The sequence below is a fragment of the Gordionus sp. m RMFG-2023 genome, chromosome 1 (assembly GCF_954871325.1).
Source record: "Gordionus sp. m RMFG-2023 chromosome 1, tfGorSpeb1-WG-v2, whole genome shotgun sequence".
NCBI classification, from domain to species: domain Eukaryota; kingdom Metazoa; phylum Nematomorpha; class Gordioida; order Chordodea; family Parachordodidae; genus Gordionus; species Gordionus sp. m RMFG-2023.
This window is the reverse complement of record NC_088775.1, coordinates 45,303,811-45,324,423: the sequence shown is the minus strand read 5'-3', so window position 1 is coordinate 45,324,423 and position 20,613 is coordinate 45,303,811. Positions and strand designations below refer to the sequence as shown.

At 26.8% G+C, this 20,613-nt stretch overlaps 1 protein-coding gene across 3 annotated transcripts in view; it reads right to left on the bottom strand.

Annotated features, from left to right (window-relative positions):
* Nucleotides 1–12,314, bottom strand: part of LOC135922505 (collagen alpha-1(I) chain-like) — a 43,856-nt gene extending 31,542 nt beyond the window's left edge. For 2 of the 3 annotated variants that reach the window (XM_065456866.1, XM_065456868.1), the window contains exons 1-10: nucleotides 12,195–12,314; nucleotides 10,668–10,883; nucleotides 5,782–5,949; nucleotides 5,363–5,687; nucleotides 1,767–1,932; nucleotides 1,577–1,684; nucleotides 1,229–1,434; nucleotides 639–969; nucleotides 400–462; nucleotides 217–291 (exon numbers count right to left, since the gene is read on the bottom strand). In XM_065456866.1, coding sequence (XP_065312938.1) covers nucleotides 217–291; nucleotides 400–462; nucleotides 639–969; nucleotides 1,229–1,434; nucleotides 1,577–1,684; nucleotides 1,767–1,932; nucleotides 5,363–5,687; nucleotides 5,782–5,949; nucleotides 10,668–10,883; nucleotides 12,195–12,279 — 1,743 coding nt within the window. In that variant the 5' untranslated portion in view covers nucleotides 12,280–12,314. The remainder of the gene's footprint in view (nucleotides 1–216; nucleotides 292–399; nucleotides 463–638; nucleotides 970–1,228; nucleotides 1,435–1,576; nucleotides 1,685–1,766; nucleotides 1,933–5,362; nucleotides 5,688–5,781; nucleotides 5,950–10,667; nucleotides 10,884–12,194) is intronic. The other variant, XM_065456867.1, reaches the window with a different exon arrangement.
* Nucleotides 12,315–20,613: the final 8,299 nt, after the last annotated feature.

Below are 20,613 nucleotides of genomic sequence, written 5' to 3'. Positions count from 1 at the left end.
AAAAGGTTAGAAATTAATAGGGTAGGGTAATAATATCAATTTAAAAAAATGATACTTTTTTTAAATGATATAATTCACCGAGGTGTTTAGGTATTTTATGAAATACTTATAAAACTAACCCGTCCAACAAAGAGAGCCCCTCCCCCTACAAGGGAATAAAAAATAACAGCTCCATACAACTCTAATTAATTTATCACTTCTTTGTTTTTAATATACCGGAATCATAAAAACGTGTCCAGGTGAGCCAGGAGGGCCTTTGGTTCCATCATATCCACTTTTACCTGGATCACCCTTAATTAAATATATAATAATATGAAATTAAAAGGAAATAAATTTAATACTAAAATGAAGGGTAAAAAATAGAATTAAAAAAAAAAGGAAATAAATATTTTGAAATACCTTGTCTCCTTTCGGACCGGGGAGTCCTCTGACTCCAGGAATTCCTTTCACTGTGGCAGGGCACTTTATAATTTCAAAAATGAAAATGAATTATATAATTTCATCATTATTTAAATGATGATATAAATAAACAAATAAAAATTAAATATGGAATCCTTAAGAATAGTTACTTGCCATTGCCAAGACCTAGACATTCAATCATGCAAATTATAATAATTAGATAAATAACAAATAAACACCTGAATAGTCTCTTGTTCCAAATAACCCTCAACGCGGCCTCCATTTTCTCCCTCTCCTCCATCGTAACTTGCGTTTGTAGAAATCACGTGTATATATGGCGTGATTTCTGATTCATTGCCTTCTTGTTCATGATAATCTATTCTTCCAGTTACCTTAGACTCTTGGTAATCGTTGTCGTCGTCAGTTTCATAGTCTTCGTGATTATTATCGTCTATTCTTTCCCCATAATTGGTCGTCACTTTTTCCTGCGAAAATGTATATGAATCTTGATGGAAAGGACTTAGTGTCGAGTACACATCCGGTTTCGTTATAATGAGTTTGTACTTGTATCTAAATTTAATTTAATTCATTTTTGTTTGTTTTAATTTATTTTATTTCTGTCCTTTTTATCTTATTTTTATATTTAATTTTGTTTTTTAAAATATATTTTGTTTTTATTTATTTTCTGTTCATTCAAAATTTTATTTGTTATTTTATATATTAATTTCTTTTAATTATTTCATTTATTCATTCATTTTATTTTTTTTCTTATTTTTTAAAATGATGATTCGATATTTTAATAAAAATAGTATATCAATTACAAAATAACCTGCTAATTCTTTCGTCGGCCAGCTCTTCTTCCAATTCATTGGTACTTTTCTTAGATTTCGCAACCTTCTCCTTTTCAATCTCCAATCTCCTGTTTTCTTCTTTCCATTCTTTTCTTTTTTCCTCCAATCTTTCCTTCTCCTTTTCCATTTCATTTTTCTCTATTGGCATTTTAATTTTTTCTTTGATATTCAGCCGATTATGTTTCTAATAAATTGTTAAAAATTCATGATAATACATTTTATGAAATTATCATCTAATTGAAATCAGATCACCATAAATAAGAATCATAAGAAGAGAATACAAAAGGAGATGAAAGAAAATGAATAAACAATGAATGAAACAAAACCTGAAGCTCTTTTAGGTAATAAATATTTTCGCATCTCAATTCCGTGTTTTTACAGAAGTCGAAAGCCGTCTGTGGTTCAGTTGAAATTTGTAAATGTTGTATTTCTCCCTACTCGTAAAAAATATGTATAGGTGTTTTTTAATCATATTAAATATAACAGACAGAAAAAAATTAAAAATAATATACTTACAATAAAAGGAGAGTTTTCGTAAAAAGGTTGACCGAATAATAGGATTCCATCTAAAGTGCTTAACTTACGAAGTTCACTGCGAACCACGTGATAAGTTATCACGTGTTTGCAATCGAAAATCAATGTCATGGCATCACCTTTTATACTAAGGGCAATTATGTGCCATCTAAAGTGGGAATATGTAAAATAGGATGAAGATAACATAAAAATGATTTTATAATTAGGGAGAAGAATTAAAATCATTTATTTGAAATGATTGATTAGAAATTTAAGATATTATATACAACTTTATTAAGTCGAATGCTATCTGCATCATAAATAAAAAAAATAAAATCAGATATTTTAAGAAACTCTGATTTTTTAATGTAATTAACGAAACTAACTTCACATTATTCTCTCCTATTCCTTAATAATTATTGTTCGTCAAATGTCAAGTAAGAACTATCGATTTCGTTTACTAGCCTGTTCAGATCACATTACTTGGTAACTCATAACTTGGAAAATATAGTTGGGATCAACTGACGCATCATAAGTAAAATACTATGTATATACCGTATAATTGGGACATAGAATCTATAGGGATTCGGGATCTCACAACTTTAAATTATATATGAGGGCGATTTTTAAATTTGAAAAATCCGACTTGACCAGAAATGTATTCAAACATGTGTAGAGTAGTCAAATTGGGTATTTGAGACATATTTGCCCAGAAATTTTAGATTATTCTTAATTTACTATAAAAATATTATTCCTTCGACTATTTTAACTTGCCGTTCTACACCATTTATCACTTACACCTGGGTTAGGTAAAGCTAGCTTTAGTTTAGCTCCAAATCAGCCAATTGTACAGGCAAATAAGGAATCTATATATTTAATTTTACTTTTTTTAAATTCAATTTTACCTTTCGTCGAGTATTTTTATGGTTGTAATAATTTCCTAAATGCAGGGGATAGCTGCATATTGGGAACTGAGGAACGTTAGTTCACTCCAATTTATTTCTAAGCTTTCATCACATGGGAATTTAAACCGAAAATAATTGATTGTGCTAAATATAGATATACATTTTTTCTCTTAATTTTACAGAGGTAAATTGTGATTCAGCATATCAAAAGTACCCAAAAATAAATGCAAACTCTATCGTTTAGATGCATAATTAAAACTTTTATCTCAATAAATAGATTTTAGGAAAGTTTAAAATCTAATAATAATCTGATTTTTAAGAATAATTATAAATTAGTAGAATTTTAAGTGCCATTTATAAAATTAAAGGAAGATTTGATGATTGATCCAGTGTAATGAGTAAGGTTTTCTGCTATTCGACTTCAATTTTTATAATAGGGAGTAGTGGGCTAATGGGAAGGGTAAAGTAAAAATAAGCAATATTTTGTTGTAGATTATGGAAAAATATGGTAAAATAATTCTTATTTGTCAATAAATATTTATTTACTAATGCTAAATTCAGGAGGATAACTGTGGTAGGGGAGAGAAATTCTCTCCCGCAAATTTGCCTGTTCTCGTAAATATCATTTCAAGCTAATAAAAAAAATTTCCCCTATACCCCCTCCCCCCCGACCTCCCTCTCCCCAATGTAAAAGAATTTGAAAGAAAAATTAGTAAAAGTTAATAACTTTATAAGATAACGACTATAATTCAAAATTTTTAGAAAAAAAGGATTTTAATGAAAAAAAAGAGAAAACTCAATATTATTTATATAAAAATCTAATATAGCCAAAGTAACAATAGTGGACCTAAAGATCTCCAATAGGGAAAAACCTCACCTAATAGTGTCCCCTCCTTGCAAAATTAATTTGCCCATAGCCGAATTTCAACAATTTTTATCATAAACGCTTGTGACTAATTTAACACAGTAAATTATTCCCAAACTATTGTTATATTTGTTATTCCAAAATTATGATGCCTGAAATAGTTTTGATTATCATTTTGTTGGACGATGTTGTGATAATTGGATTTATAATAAAGTTTTTTTTTAAGAATAATTATTTAGAGTTCATTGTATAATAAAGTTTAAATTTGAATAATGAGAATCAGACGATTATTATTATGCAATTTATAATTTTTATAATCAGACAATTGTTAATATACAATTAATAATTTTTTCAGAAGATTATTATTATGCAATTTATAATTTTGTATATAGTTTTTTATAATATAAAAATAATTATTCTTTTTATTTTTATTTTAATTTTTTATTCTTTTTTAATTTTTATTTTCGCTTTAAAACTTTACTTTTTAATTTTTATATCTTATTATTTAGAATTATGTTGGAGCATAAAATAAAGTGTTAGAAAATTTTATTCATATTTATATATATTTTTTTTTAAATTTATATGATGAAAAAAAAGATGTCAGAGACCTGCAGGCCCTGCCCTAAGCCCGGCCTACACGGGCCAGGCCGTATTTTAGTTTTTTTAAATATACACGGGCCGGACCGGGATAAAATTTTTTTTAAAAAAATATCCGGGCTTGATAATTTAAAACCAAATATTTGAAATCGCCATTATTAGCTATAAAAATCAAAAATTAATTTAACTTTTCTGGCCCGGATCGGTTAGGATTTTTTATCGCCCTGTTTTAAAATCCAGAAAAATAAGGGAAGGAGTATTATTTTAACACATAAGATATTATTTCCTATTCTCTATTAAATGGGCCGGGCATCTTCATTTTTTTCCCGCCCGACCGCTCAATAATTTTTTTGCCCTGCCAAGCTCAAACAAAAAATTTTCAGATGCTACTTAGGCCGGATACCGGGCTTGCAAATCTCTAGTTGCAGAAAAAATTTTAATTAATTTTTCCTTAAAATTAATGTTTAAAAAAATTTTTTAAAATAGCTTATACATATTATTCGGAGTATGTTTTATTTATTCAGATTGGTTAAGGATTGAAAATAAAATGCCCCAAATTATTTCGATCCTTTTACATGTTTCAATGATTGAGTGGCTCAGTATAAAAATGGAAGAATATCATTTACCTCTGTTCTACGTGTTAGTGAAAATAAAAATAAATGGTTGATGCTTTTACAGTTTATAGATAAAATAAACATTAAAAAGTTTTGCTAATCGATAAAACTGAAAATCGCAACATTTGTTTTTTTGGATGCATTTTTTCAGGATTGTTTCACCCCTAAAAGGGATTCCTTAAATACGACACTGTTCTGTAGTGTATACATTCTCTTCTATAGTGTAATAATGGCTAGTAATATGAATAATTTTCTATCTGAAATAAAATTTTCCTAATAAAATGCCTGATTATTTATTAAGGATTGTGATAATAAAAAAATATTTATTTATGATTAGTTCAAATGTACCATAAATATAATACGATTTAGTTAGAATTTTTTTAAACACCTGAATTTAAACACCACCCATTTTTGTTTTGCCATAACCCAAACCAATATAAGCCTAACTAAATTCATTTTTTGAGTCTAAACTATAACCTAACACTCTAACCAAACATTTTCTATTGAACAAATGGAACCCGACAAAAAATTGGACCGAAGCTCTTGGTTTAACTTTAGCCTATTGAACAATGTTTCTGGTTTTCTAGATAGAGCTTTTTATATCAATAAAATAATTACTCATTGTCATTGATGCCCATCTCGAATTCGACGGTATTATTTCTTTCGTTCCTTTCATTTCTTATGCCGCCTTCTTCACTCTTGCCAACCCCTTTTCCGTCTTTCATTCCAAAATCGTTGTATAGGACTTGGATTAGGTTAGACGCTGTTACCCGCAGGATAAGCTGTTCACTATCAAACTCGTCATACAATGTTAAAATAGTCATTCGGCCACTTTTAAGAATTTGGCTTTCTTGATTGACACCCTGATCGACGTATTGTTGATTAACATCAAGCCGGAAATTTGGTTTGAGACTTAGAATAATGGAAAAGTCCCTTGGAAATTCTTTTAAAAAAATTAATTTTTTTGTTTTCTATTTCTTTTCGTTTTTTTAAAAATTATTTTTCTATTCTTTTATTTTAATTAAATTTTTGTTAACCTTTCCAAACATGGTGAGCATTAAGGCTTAGTTGAGCACTCGTATCTATGAGATAAGATAAAAACTTTTCTTCATTGAGATTATTCGACAGATTAATGTCATCAGTTGTCAGTGGAACAAGGGAAGCATCTTTAGATATACAAAAACCTGGTCTAGGTGGGCTTACACCTTTTGATAATAAAAAAAGAATAAGAATAAAATTGAATAAACAGGGGCGTTACTGGCTTTCAGGGACTTAATATATCTCATTAAGTCATTACAATGCTAACCGATAAATTTTTTTTACCACCTAACCCTGCCAAATTTAATAATTCCCCTACTACTCCCATCCTCCCACAAAATTAAAATTATTAAAAAAAAAGGAAATCCAAATCAGGAGTACAAAAATGAGACACAGATCAAAATTAGGAAAAAATAAAGGACTCCCCTGCTCTTTACAATTTTATCCAAATAAAGAAGCGTTTTCATAAAGACCTCCCTCCCTCCCTCCCTCCCTCCCTCCCTCTAATTATGGCAATCTTGCGTCATAACCCCCCCCCCCCCTCACTAGTAGAAGTGCCTTAACTTCTACCAGTTAGACGGACTTCACTTTTTTTATAGGCATCCTTATAAAAATTATATAAAAATATTAAATATTATGTTCAATTCTATTAGTTTTTTTCTTCCTAAATCTATTTAAAATTTAGACTAGAACTAGATAAATATATCGATATATTAATATTCTAAATTTATTACATTTAATTTGATCACACATAAAGGTAGAGTTTCATACCAAGTTAATTATAAATATATTGTGTAAGACAATTCCACATAAAAATATATTATCCTACTGGATTGCCAAAATGCCAATTATTAACTGGGATCATTTGTTCATATTTGCATTATAATCATAAATATATACATAATATCCAACATTATCCAACACTTAATTAGTTCAATTTGTATTTTGATAATAAATATCAATGTAAACAGCCCCTCCCCCCATATTTTTAAAAAAATTCTTCAAATGTTGAGGAAGAACTGAGCAGCCCCAAAATACTTTAAATAATTTTTCAAAAGTGTTAAATTTGAATCATTTTTCTCTTTAGTGTTGTTATAAAAATAGTTATGGTGGCGGTGCGGCTTTTTTAAATTTTAATATGCGATTTAATTATATTTATATTAGAGACTTACAGGTCCGGCCCCAGCTCTAAATCCGGGTACACAAGTTGGGCATAAAATTTATTTAAAATATTTTGAACATTTGATATTAGCGACTACTTGATCCGAGATTTCATATATTATTCAGAATATTTAAATTCGAATTCTATTACATCATTACAATTTTTAATTTGACATTTAAAACTTATAGAGCATGATAGAAAGCTGAGAGAATCAAATTGAAGATAAGGGGCAAACATCTAATTCGTATATAGCTAAAATAACTAGTAAACATTCCCATCCAAGCAACGATTACTATAGCATTGGCCCTAGGAACCTATATATGTAATTGTGAGAAGCAAACAAAAAGATTCAAATTAAATAACTATGAAACGATTGCTGGACTTCGACAAGATATCGATGAGATACTCCTAATGAAAAATTTAAAAATTCCTTAAATGCGTGGATACTTTATCACGGAGTATTGCCGAGTGTGAAAGGGACTTTCATCTTATGAATTTGATCATGGTAGATAATCGAGCGAGTGTAAGTGCAAATATTTGTTAAATTTGATGTTCAAAAATATTAATTTAATGAGTCTTCGATATCAGAATGGATTTCTGATATAGAACCCGAAGAAGAAGAAATGAAAGATTTATGGAATTTTTTTTTGATTAGATATCATCGAATCATATTTTAAATAATATATAAAAAAAGTTGTAGCCCCCTATCAAATTTTTAAGCAATTATCTAGATACTGATGACAAGATATTTTATATTTAAAAACATTATAATCATTTTTTTTATCAAAGAATTTATTTAGAAATTTTAAGAAATAATATGTACTAGTTTATGAGAGTATACCGTTCTTTTAATATTATTTTTGTTACACCCATTATAATAATCTTATTCAGGTGATATGAATATCATCAAAATAATGTATTTAATTGATAATGCCATTAATACCGAGTTTGAAAATATTTTGATGAATTTCGATTTCTTAAACAACGTGTAAATTAGAATAATTTTAGAATAAGTCAAAATATTTATTAAAAATTGGTATTTTAACCCGGGTTGACATGTAGACGATCAATTGACCGGCAAAATCAGACCAATCGACAGAACAAGTATTCAACCTAGTCAAATATGAGGAAATACTCTAAAATGGCCAATTAATATCGAAATATATATTTAAAATATGTTTATAAATTCAATTAGAGGGGCTATTTTTACGCTAAAATGGATATTATCTTTTTGCTAAAATATAAATTACTTTTAAAAATATATTAAACAAAAGAATTGCCAAAAAATATATATGAAAACATTATATAAGAGCGAATAAATATATTTCAATTGTTTATTTTTATAAAATTTATTAATGAAACAGGATTTTTAGTATTTCATTCATTATAACTTAATATATATTTATTAAAGCAATTTCAAAATATTATTTGGACAATTCAGACAGAAATTCTCTAAATTCTCCAAAACGTTTAATATCATATTTTATATTAAATTGATGTTGCAAAAAAATTATCAAATTGCAAGTGGCAGATATGATTCAAAGATTACAGATCTGGATTAAAGACCAACATCCTGGACAAGATGGTTAGTTTAAATGAAAGCCAGATATGAACTAGTGTTAATATGATTTAATAATATTTAGTTGTAGTATAAATTGTTATTTTTTGTTGTTGCCAATCTCGAAGATTTGTAATATCTGGGGAATTTATGTACGGAGGTTTTCCATGATTAATTATGTTTGGTATTTTAGTCCGGAGGATCTGTATACGGGAATTATTCAAAATGGAATAATGATAATATATATGTAGATTTTTTGTTCAGATGAATAGGAGGAAACGATATCATCCACTGGTTATTCCATATGGAAGATCGTTTTCTCTTCCTAAACTGAGTATGGTATTGTATAAACTACAGAAATATATAATTTCATATAAGGAAAAAGAAGAATCATATCTTAGTTCTGATGATTAAATTATTGCTTAAAAACAGGCAATGCTTTCGACACCATCTGATTTTTTATTACCTAACATTAAAACATTAAGATAACAATTTTTTAAAAATAACCCTAATTTGTAATATTTCCTTAGCTATATGATATCCCTATTTTTTTGAATTCCCAAAATAGAATATTATAGCCATGAATGTTTATTTAATCGCTTCTATTGTTCTGAGATGAGCTAAATTTTTATCGCCAATCAGAATTTAACCAATGTTTTCCTAAATTTATGATGAATAACAGATTTTCCAATGACATTTATTAAAAAAATTAGCTTGAGTTCCAGATAAATTGTACCCTGATATTAATATCAAGTTTAGCTTATAATATAGCAATACACTTTGCTTGCCCCATTGCATGTTTGGCTCTAAACCGTTCCTGACTCCAGAAGGATGACCTTTCATCACATTTGCGAATGCGCGATACAAGAGTATCTCAACTTTTTTAATTTTAATAATCCAAATTAATAGATAGACATGATTCTATTATATATGAATTAAAGAAATTATCCTACACAGGGGGGGGGGGGCATGAAACAAGATTGTCATTGAAAATAAGTTATGAAGATGCTATCGTCTTGAATAAAATAGAAGAGGGTTAGAGGAAGTTTTTATTTAGATTTTCCTTTTTTTGCTAATTTTGATTTGATATGAAGGGGTAGGCTAGATGTAGTAGTCCATAATGACTTCTTATAAGGAATTCCCCAGATATCTGTAGTTGCAATAGAATCTGGCGGGTGATATATATCATTATTTGCTGATTATTGTGTATACATAAATATTAATATTAAATTAAAATTTTTATAAATTTTTCCTTCTAGAAGTAAGTTTAAAATATTACCATGTTACGAATCTTATTAATATTGAAAAATGACACTATGTTTTTAAAAAGGACACTATATGACTAAAAAAGCTATAAGTGATAACTGGTCTTCCAACTTGACTCAAAGAAAAAATTGTTTGATAGATAAAAAATAATTAAAGTCGGAAGGGGGAGGGCTTCTAAAAATGTTAATATTGCAAAATTTAGATGTGTATTATATATAAATTTTGCCGGAGCTCTCCAAAATTTTGACAGGACTTGAGGCCCCAAAAGTACGCCTTGAGGGAAGCTACTGAGTAATATAAGATAACACATATAAATTTATATACTATTCATTTTTCGAAATATTTTAAAATATGCCAATCATTTAAAATAAATATATATGACTTCATAAACAGTTGTATGAAGAAGTTTAAACAGGTTCAAAAGTACTTTTAACAGTTCATTCCCCTTTCAGGTTACGGTTAGGAAATTTATCAAGGTTTCGCATTTCGGCTTTACCCATTTAAAATATTTATATAGTTATATTATTCAAGTAATGAAATGATCTTTAAGAAGGAAAAAAATAAATGGAATGAAGAAAATGGGAAAAAAGGGAATGTGAAGATAAATTAATTGAATGTAAAAAATATACAAATAGAACGAATTTTTTTTTAAAAAAAGTGAAATAAATAATAAAGAAATGAACAAAATGAAATAGAATGACGAACATAGAAAATAGAAGAAATGAAATGCCGATAAATTAAAAGAATAGGAACAAAATAAAGTTTATGAATATAAACATACAGATAGAATAGAATGGACTATAGGAAATTAAATAAAGATAATATTTGAGTATATTGAAGAAATGTATGAAGAAAAATAGACAAGAAGTTGCGAATTGAATATTTAATAAATTAATTACCTATAGGGCCTGAAGGGAAATTGTAAATTTTTAAGAGATCAACATTTCCTCCTCCTTGTTTACTTTTATGATTGTCTTCATCAGTATTATGTTTACTTTGGTCTAAGTTATTAATTATTTGTTTATTGTTGTTTATCTGGTTACTTTGGCCCATTTCATGAATGGAAGACTGGTAATAAAATGGTTGACGATGCGAATTATTGTTATTAGTAACCCCTTTTAAGAAGAATATAAAGTTACAAAATTATTTATTCGTTTATTGATTCATACATGTCAAACTAGCAAACTTAAACATAGTGGTTCCAAAATGTGCGATTAAAAAAAACGTATACAACATTGTTTAAATTAAGGAGGCAGGGCCGATTTTTTAAATTTTAAAAAATGTTTTTATATTTATGCAAAATCTTAAAATATTTATTACATTTCGAAATGTATTATTTGCGATTTATGAAAGCCATATTATGGTGTTACTACTCGTTATATTTAAAAAATAAGGAATAAATTGAAGCAATTGTATATTTTATACTTTTAAACTTTGTTTTTTAATTAAACTAAAGTACTAATTCATCATTTTTTAGAAGTATATTTTCAGACTTTTAATAATATATCAAGAAATGAAGGGGAAAAAAATTTAATATTTAATCTAAAAAAAGTATAGGAAAAATATCTGATTCAAATAAAAAATAATCTTAAAAAAATAAATAAATCATTCATTTATACGTTTATGAGGCGACAAAAATGTGAATAAAGCATTAAAAAAATAATATTTTGTGCTCTCGTTAAAACTCGAAAATAAAATTGATAATATTTTCACACTTTTACAAATTAAAAAAATGGTAGAAAAATTTTGGAAATGTTTTTATTTCTCAATTGAAAAAAACGTATTTTTAATTATAAAAATTTGATCCGGCTTAAAAATGAAAAAAATTACAAATCTGAGCGAAACTCATATTATAATTCAATTATTTATAAAAATCCTTAACAGATATTTGCAGGTCCGGCAAAATCTCGGGACGGGCAACCCATGCAAAATATTTTTCGACTAAAACTTCTGTGACCGAGCCGAAATTAACATTTTTGACCGGCCCTTTTGGTCGTGAAATGCTGATTCCTTATTTACTATATATACCATAAAATTCGGGCTGAGCAGTAAAATGATCAAAATTTTAGAAATAGAAAGGGGAAAAAAAAAATTGAAATTCGGGTTTAATTAAAGTCTATGAATATTGTCAATTATCTTTTTTAAAGTTTTGAACACAGTCTAAAATTTATTGATACACACCTCTCTATTCATTTTAGATCATTCTACCGTAATTCGCATCATGAACTCTTAGTAAAAATTTTCTGCCAATTTTATTACAACAAAAACACGATTAAAGAAATTCTTTGATCTGTTAATCTGTGCATATCTTATATTATACAATTTCAAAAAAATTTGTTAAAAAAATTTTTAAACATAATAATTTCTTATAAATTTAATAACATTGGGAATCAGTCAGACTTTCTATTTCTACTATTTTTTTTTACTTTCGTTTTCTTCTTCCTCACTGTTGCCAAATAGGTTGACATTAATTCCCCGCACAAAAAGATTTCCGCGCAATATTTGAGTCATTATCAGAAAAGCGCCAAAAATGACAAACCACGAATTTGTCATTTATTAATCAGTGTGATTTTTTTTAAATAAAAATTATCAAGGAAATTTTTTCAAACTTTTCCAATGTTCTAATAACTGTTGTAATTGTTTGGTGGTAAAATTGCAAAATAGTTTGTTTATTTTAAAGATTTTTCGATGGTTAAAAGCTGGTAAATGTATCAAATTATAATTAAATAATGTTTAAAGGTTGGTTTTGTATGATTTTCAATACTAAACTTTGTTTTCTTACATTGAATATCGAATAATTTTATTTATTTTTTTTATGTGATTTTCTAACTATTTCCAATAGTTTAATGGTCTACTTATTACTGTTAAAGGCGTCGAAATTTATTTTTGTGATTTTAATTAGATTGGCTTGCTATGGATTTTTCAATATTTAAATGTGTTCTATCTTGTATAAATAAGTTTCGAAGAATTTTATAGATATTTTTTTCAAAAATGAATCCAATGAATTTTACTTGTAAAATATCACAAAAAATATTTATTTTTTGGAAAAAATTATAAAAAAAGGTTCATTAAAAATTTTATATCAAAAATAATTTTTTAAATAAAAAAGTTCAATTTTTATAAAAATAAAATCTATGAAGAAAATAGAGATAACAAATGCTTAAAATGCTTTTGAATTTATTTATATTTTGGGGATTAATGATCCGTAGATCCGATCCAATCCCATGCCTGGCTAAAAAATAATAAAAAATAAATAATTTTTATGTTAAATTATTTCTTATTTAAATATGGAATAATAATAGGAAGCCGATTTAAAATAAAAAAAGTAGAAAAATATAGAATTAAAAAACAATTGCAAGAAAAGAAAGAACGATGGAAGGAAGGAGGAAATTTTATTGAGGTTTAAAATATTCTGGATATTAATTATTTACCAATTATAATGTACAACAAAATAATATATCTATTTCTATTTTTTTTTCTCTTATCTTTCAATTAATTTATTTTAATTTGTTTTTCTTATTTATTTTTATCTATTTTTTTGTTTCTATTCTATTCCATTCCATCTACTTTCCTTTTTTATTTTCATTTGTTTTTTCTTTGGTTTTCATTTGTTTTTTCTTTGGTTTTCATTTGTTTTTTCTTTGGTTTTCATTTGTTTTTTCTTTGGTTTTCATTTATTTTTTTTCATATTTTTAATAAAATTTTTTTCAAGAATCTTAAATATACACATTTGTAGAATTCATTCAACTCTTTTTTATAGCATTTTAAAATTTAAAAAATTTTTTTTTAATTAATTTAACAGATTTTAATAAAATTTTATAATTTTTATTTTTTAGATAAAAAAAAATTAATGGAGGGAATATTTAGCTCCATCTATAGAAAAATAATATTTCTTATAAATATATTTTAAATTTTCTTAAATTAAAATGAGATTTTTTTAAATATTAAAAGGTAAATTAAGGACGATATTTTTCGTCAAGAGAGTGAGCTTAAATGAAGATATTCTTATAGGTGTGCTCTCTAATTGCATCACTATACTTAGCATAAATACCATCGGTTCCAATTTTTTAAACACATTATTTTAATTTTCAATTATATGAAAATACTCTTCATTCGTTTTCATTTTTTTTATAAAATTGTTTTTAAAAAAATTATTTAAAAAATATTATCTATATAAAAAATTATCTTGTAAAATTAATTAACCAGAAAAACTATTTTAAGGAGAGATATTTAGGATTTATAGTTATTTTCATATTTTTTAAATGAAAAATATGCAAATCAAATTTGAATTGTAAAAAATAATTTTTAATTTTTTTTACCCCTGGCAGAAGGAGATAAAATAATTAAGCAAATTAATATTCTTTTAAATACTTTTATTTAAAAATATTAAGCATTATTTATAAATATATTTTACTGAGAACCAATTTGGAGTTTTTGTTTTGAGTTTTTAAAAACAAAAAGAGTACAAATATTTCAATTTTTTGAATATTGAAAAAACCGCCTATACTGTTTATTTAATTTAAATTTATATGGTTTCTTTAAAACTAAGAAAAGAATTTACAAACATGCGTCTATGATAAAATATATATGTAAAAAATAGAAGAAGAGAGGGAATTCACCCCAGGGAGGTATAAATACTCTGAAAAAAAAATTAATCGGCAAATTTCTAGGAAAATCTTTAGAGGGAGGTAGACAATATCCCCTATCTTGCTACGCCTATGTCTCACACAATTATAAATATAAATTTCTAAGATTCTAAAATAAATAACTGTTTTATTAACAGTAGTAGCATCAAAGTTGAAATCTGTACTAACAAATGTGTCCTTTTCAGTTCTGAATATTTTTTAAAAGATTATTTTGGTTCTTAAAAATTTTAAAATTCCGAATAATATTAATAAAACTAATAAATTCAACTTTTACATCTTTAATAAAGAATATAGTCATACGTCCTATCTTTTCGTCAGGCATGATCTATCCATAGATGATGCGTCCCTCCTGGTAAATAAGATAGATTTTTAAAAAATTACTTCTAAAATATTTCGATATAATTTAAGATTAAATCAAAAACGATTGAATATGAATTCCTAATAGCTGGAGGATTAATGGGTTGTGAAATATATCCTTTATGTAGGTATCAGTTTGAAATTGACACTTATGGACATTTCCAGTAAAATGATATTAAATATATACATGTTCATTTATATTTGTTTCCTTAAGTTAATGCCGCGAGCCGAATTTTGTGTCATTTTTGAACCTTGGGTTAAGGAGGTTACCCCTTCCCAGAATTGAGGAGATTTTAGTTACAAAGTTGACTTCTCTTCCGTGTATTTACAATTACCTCGAAAAAGAGGATGTACATAGGTAATTTATGACTACTATTTACTTTTTGCAGCACCCACATATTTTTCAGAGCACCATGGCTTCCGTTTTATATATTTGGAAGGCCTGTTTTATTATATGGGTGATGTGTTTATAAAAGGCGCTTCTCCTGAACAATATGGGAAGACTGGCCACCACCCTTTAACTATTTATCTATTGGACCAATTTCTCTCATATATGGTCAAAATGTGTATATTTATGATATGTACTATACCTAAGTTCATTTATTGAATAGAGCAATTCAATAAAAAATATTTCAAATAAACTTAGTACCTCTTTCTGGAAAAATCACTTTACACATTTTTTTGTTTGGTGAAAAGATTACTAATTTAGATTACTGTTTTATATAAATATTATCCTTAGGCATATAGCATTATTCACACAAAAAATTAGACCTTAAAAGTTTTATTTAATAGACATATAAAGGCGCTTAATAATAATAGAGGGGTGAGTATTGACTGACCATGTATTGATTGGTCACAATTCGCACATTCACATATTCATATTAAAATGAAAAGCTCTTGCAAAACAACATTTGGTGAAATAAAATGATGAACAAGCTTAAGAATGTTTAGTAAAATGATAATTAAGATATTAATTTATAATATCATCATTAAATGTGGTAATAAATTGAGATTTTAATACTAATTAAATTAGTGTATAATTAATTTTTTATATAACTAAAAAATGTAGAAATATTAATATAGGTCTTTTATAAGTATTTCATATTGTATTATTTCATATTTATAATAAAATTCTTAAATAATATATTATAACCAGTTAACACATAGTATATAGCCAATACGTATTGACTGGCGATAAAAACAACTTTCATATAATCTCAGTTAACTCATAAAGTATTTTACATAGAGCTTTGATTCAAATTTTATTTTAAAGATTAATATTTAGGCTACACACTGATATAAAATTTGTTTGGTTAAAAATAAATTTTATTATCTTTTTTTCAAAAAAGCAAAAACATGGCCATTCATGGCACATTTCCCCTAATCCTTGTTTAGAACCGTATCAAAGTTTTTGAAAAAATATAAAAGATTTTCATGAATTGTGAATTGCAAAGTATATTTCTATTTTATATTTTATTTTAAATTTTAGCAAAAAGTTAAAATTTATTTAAACATTTCATCCTTGTGTTATCCTATAAAAATTTTAAATATTTCTTACATTTTTTTAAATTTATCACTTATGGTTCCACTTCAATTCGGCGCAGCGTCAATTCAGCGCACGACAATTCGGCGAAGCGTCAATTCGGCGCGTATCTATTACAGTTTTATTTTAAATTACCTAGTATAAAAATATAAGGATGATTAAATAGAAGTCATTTTGAATGTTGGTATTATTAATTATTTCTTCATATTTATTTTTACAAAAATCTCAATTTTATTTACTAAATGTGTAATATCGAAAAAAATTAACTAATATTTATACCTATTTCTTTAATGGACCAACTTACCACATTATAAGATATGTTGATTAGTAGCCAATATTATGTAAGCCTGGAGATTTTGCGCATAGAAGGAAGAAAAAAAAAAGAAAGATATGACTACTATCTCTAATCTTATATATTATTTTGGCTACAATATTAATCAACCGTTTTCAAAAATAGACCCAAAATACCCCCCTGATAAGTACTATAATGTTAATCTTAAATCCCCTTTTCATGCCTAATTTTAGACAACAAAAAAATAAATATAATTATATTTTACTTTGGGATTTTCTCTTTTTGTTCTACAATTTTAAAGAATTCAATCATTATTTTTCTCAACAATAAAAATAAAAGTTTATATTCTAAAAATCATAAAATCCAAATCTTCTTTTTTTTATTTTTTCCGCCTAACTATTGACAAAAAATTAATAAATAGAATTATATTTTATCTTGAAATTTTTTTTCTTCCATTTTAAAAGTTAGTAAAAAACTTTATTTTTTTTCTATTCCTTCCATAATTTAATCTTTATAATTTCTTCCCATAATTTAATCATTATAAATTGAGAATTCCTGATAAAGGTAAATATTAATATTATTTCTGTATATCATTTATAATTTTTATACATTTATTTTTAAGAATGCCTTTAAAATATGTTATAAGTGAACGTGGGTCAAAACAACTTGTTCATGATCAATACATATGAGAGAACTATAAATCAAAAAAACAATATGGAAATGTGTTGAGTCTTATAAATTACTAGAAGATAAATCTACCCATTGCAAAGGGCGGTGCCAATGAAGAAGTAATTCCTTATATAGATAATCATAATCATGTGTTAGATGGTATTGAGATATTAAAAACCGAATGCTTAAATAATATTAAAAAACGTGCCATTGAGGTGACTGATACACCTCAAAAAATTATAAGCAATGCAATAGCAGTGGGTACCCCATCCCTTCATGCTGCCCTTCCACTCATCGCGTCAATAAAGCGGACCATTCAGCGGGCTAGATTGCTTATAAATTCTCCATTACCTAACCCGACGAACAGTTATTATCTAGATTTGCCCAATATCTATAGAATAACATGTTCAGGGTTGCCATTCCTTCAATAACCCCCTAAATTTTCATCAACTTTGGACCCTCCATGACCTGTATCATAAAAAGATTGTACCCACATTTTTTGCGCTATTACCGAATAAAACCCAGATTACATATATAAGGGTCTTGGATGAGATAAAAAGATTAAAAAATAATCGAAATTCTATATCGGTAATGATCGAATTTGAGCAGGCGGAAATAAATGCCTTTACACATTCATTTCCGTCAATAACTGTAAGAGGGTGTTTTTTTCATATGACCCAAGCGATTTGGAGACATATACAGAGTGATGGCGAGTTATTAGCACATTATTTAATAAAGATGCAGAAAAAATTACCTTCAACTGCATTATTTGTTTTTGGGATTCCCTCCTATGTAGCAGCATATTGATTCCATAGGGGGATTGGAGACCTTGGTTGTTGTCTTTCTCCATTACGAAGAATTTTCTCAATCCAATTCGCTTCATAATGTATAAGATTATATAAGACCCTTTCATTATCTTGATAGAATGGTGTTTGTGTAAGTCCATAAAGCATCAACTACATCATACATGGGAACAAATGCAAGAAAGAGCATTTGTCTAATTTTTATAGACCACTCTAATTTGCCATCTTTTTAATCATTACTACACAATCATTTTTTATAATTTACTTTGCAATTTTATACTATAGGTTGGCATAGAGCATTCTTATCTCTGTTATCAATGCACCAGTGGCGTATCCAGGATTTTCTTATGGGGGGGGGGGAATTTGGGGACTTCGCCCCCAAACCCCCTTATCTGGCCTTCGGCCAGCTTTCCCCGGCCTTTGGCCGGGTCTTATATTTTAGCTATTCCATTAAATTATTCATAATTTAATAATAATTATATTTATATTTGTAACTTAGGTATATTATATTTAATAAAGTTTTTTAAAAGTTGAAATAAAGTTTAATGTCATTTTTTTTATAAGATTTGCTTTAAAAACTAGCCTCAGCTTAAATTCTCATACAATATAAGTGTAATAAATACTAATAGTAGTGTGTATAAAATATTAATGTTGTTAAACGGCACGTTTTGAGCCGATTTTAACGGCTAACTCAATATTTTCGCCAGAAAAATATTAACTAAGCCTCAAAATTTCGATACTATATGTCTAGACCTTTGCTTCATCTATGAGCAAAATTTTCAGGCTTGCATAATATATTTCTGGATAAATAACTGAGTTATCCCTTTTTAAAAATCGGCTCAAAACGAGGCGTTTAACAAAACTATAAAATATTGACTAGAAAATAATTTAAAAAACAAGTTTTTTTAAACTTCTTATCAAATACAGTATTATACAAAATATACTATAATTATAATGTGATTTTTAATTTTCGTGGGAATGTTGCCAATTCATCAAGAATTTTGTTTGTCGTTGGAACCAAATCTCTGTGGAAATTTAACAGAGCTAACCCATTTAGCCGAGATTCGGAAGTAGTACTTCATAAATATGTTTTCAACCTTCTTAAGTTGGAAAGTCCGTTCATTCGTACATGTTATAATAGGCAAACCTGGTAGAATATAAAACAACTTCAAAATATTAGGAATTTGAGCCAAGGTTTTTCTACACCGATTGAGCGCATCAATAGCTATTTATACCACAATTCGAATTCACTTATTAAATTTATTTCAGTATCAATCTCATAGGAATAAAATTTTGCTAAATATTTAATTTTACCAATAGTGGCATTAGAAAACGAAGAAGGATCTTTGGGTAATAAAACTTGAAGATTGCTAAAGACTTGTTTTTTATCTAAAAACCGTACTTTTATTTGCGATAAAAAAGTATCTTATTCTTCAGTTGAGCCAATATTTATTTTACATCTCAATAATTGCCTAGGTGCTAGACGAGTTTTAATTAGTGTTATATCATAAAATTTAGCCTTCGATTCAACGTCTATATAAATATTATGAAAATATTCATCTACATTCATTCTTATTGTATCTACCTGTTCATATCTGAACCAAATCTAAATTTAATTTTTGTAAATTTCTACAAAGTAGTGAGCTATAGGAAAATAATTTATTGATGCAACTAGCAGCAATGATAAACTCTGATTGATCAATTATTCAATAATGATATCGCTTCTGACAACACATTACTTTTTTTCATGCTCAGCCTTATTTAACTTTTGTATTTCGATTTCTTCTGTTCTACAAAATCGAAGTAAAAATATATTTAAAAAATTATAGATATATTTATTAATAATTAATATTAAAAATACTTATTAATTCTAACTTATTAATATTTTTGAATTTAATAAAATAATTATATATAATAATAAACTAAATTACCATTCGATTTCAATCTCTTTGACTTAAAATTTTTCCAATTTATTAATATTTTTGAATAATGTTAATGTACTCACAAGGAAAGGAAATTTTAATAAAATTTATTTATAAAAAATAAGTTTTATGTTGGGAAATTGTTATTCAAATATTTGTAAAATTTTGATTGGGGGGGGGGGGGGGGTAAAATTTTATTAGCTTAAAATGATATTTATGAAAACAGTCAAATTTGCAATGGGGGGGGGAATTTCCCCCTTTCCCCCCATTGGTTACGCGCCTGCAATGCACAATCCCTCTATTTGGAAATTTTTAGATGCTCTACGGTTGGAACAATCGTAATCGAAGCAAAAATTGAACAATATATTTCTCTGGTACGCAACCCCCGACATCAAGAAAGAGGTATCGGGATACGGCTGAAAATATTATATTAATTGTATCTGACTATGTAAATCGCCCGATTAATGATTATTTAAGGGGTATGGCATATAATTTTAATTTACAAATATAATGTTTTTTTTAATAGCATGTTTTGTATAGTATATTTTATATTTTCTATATTCATTTTATAAATAAATAAAAAAAATTGTGCGTTAATTCATTTTTGATTTAT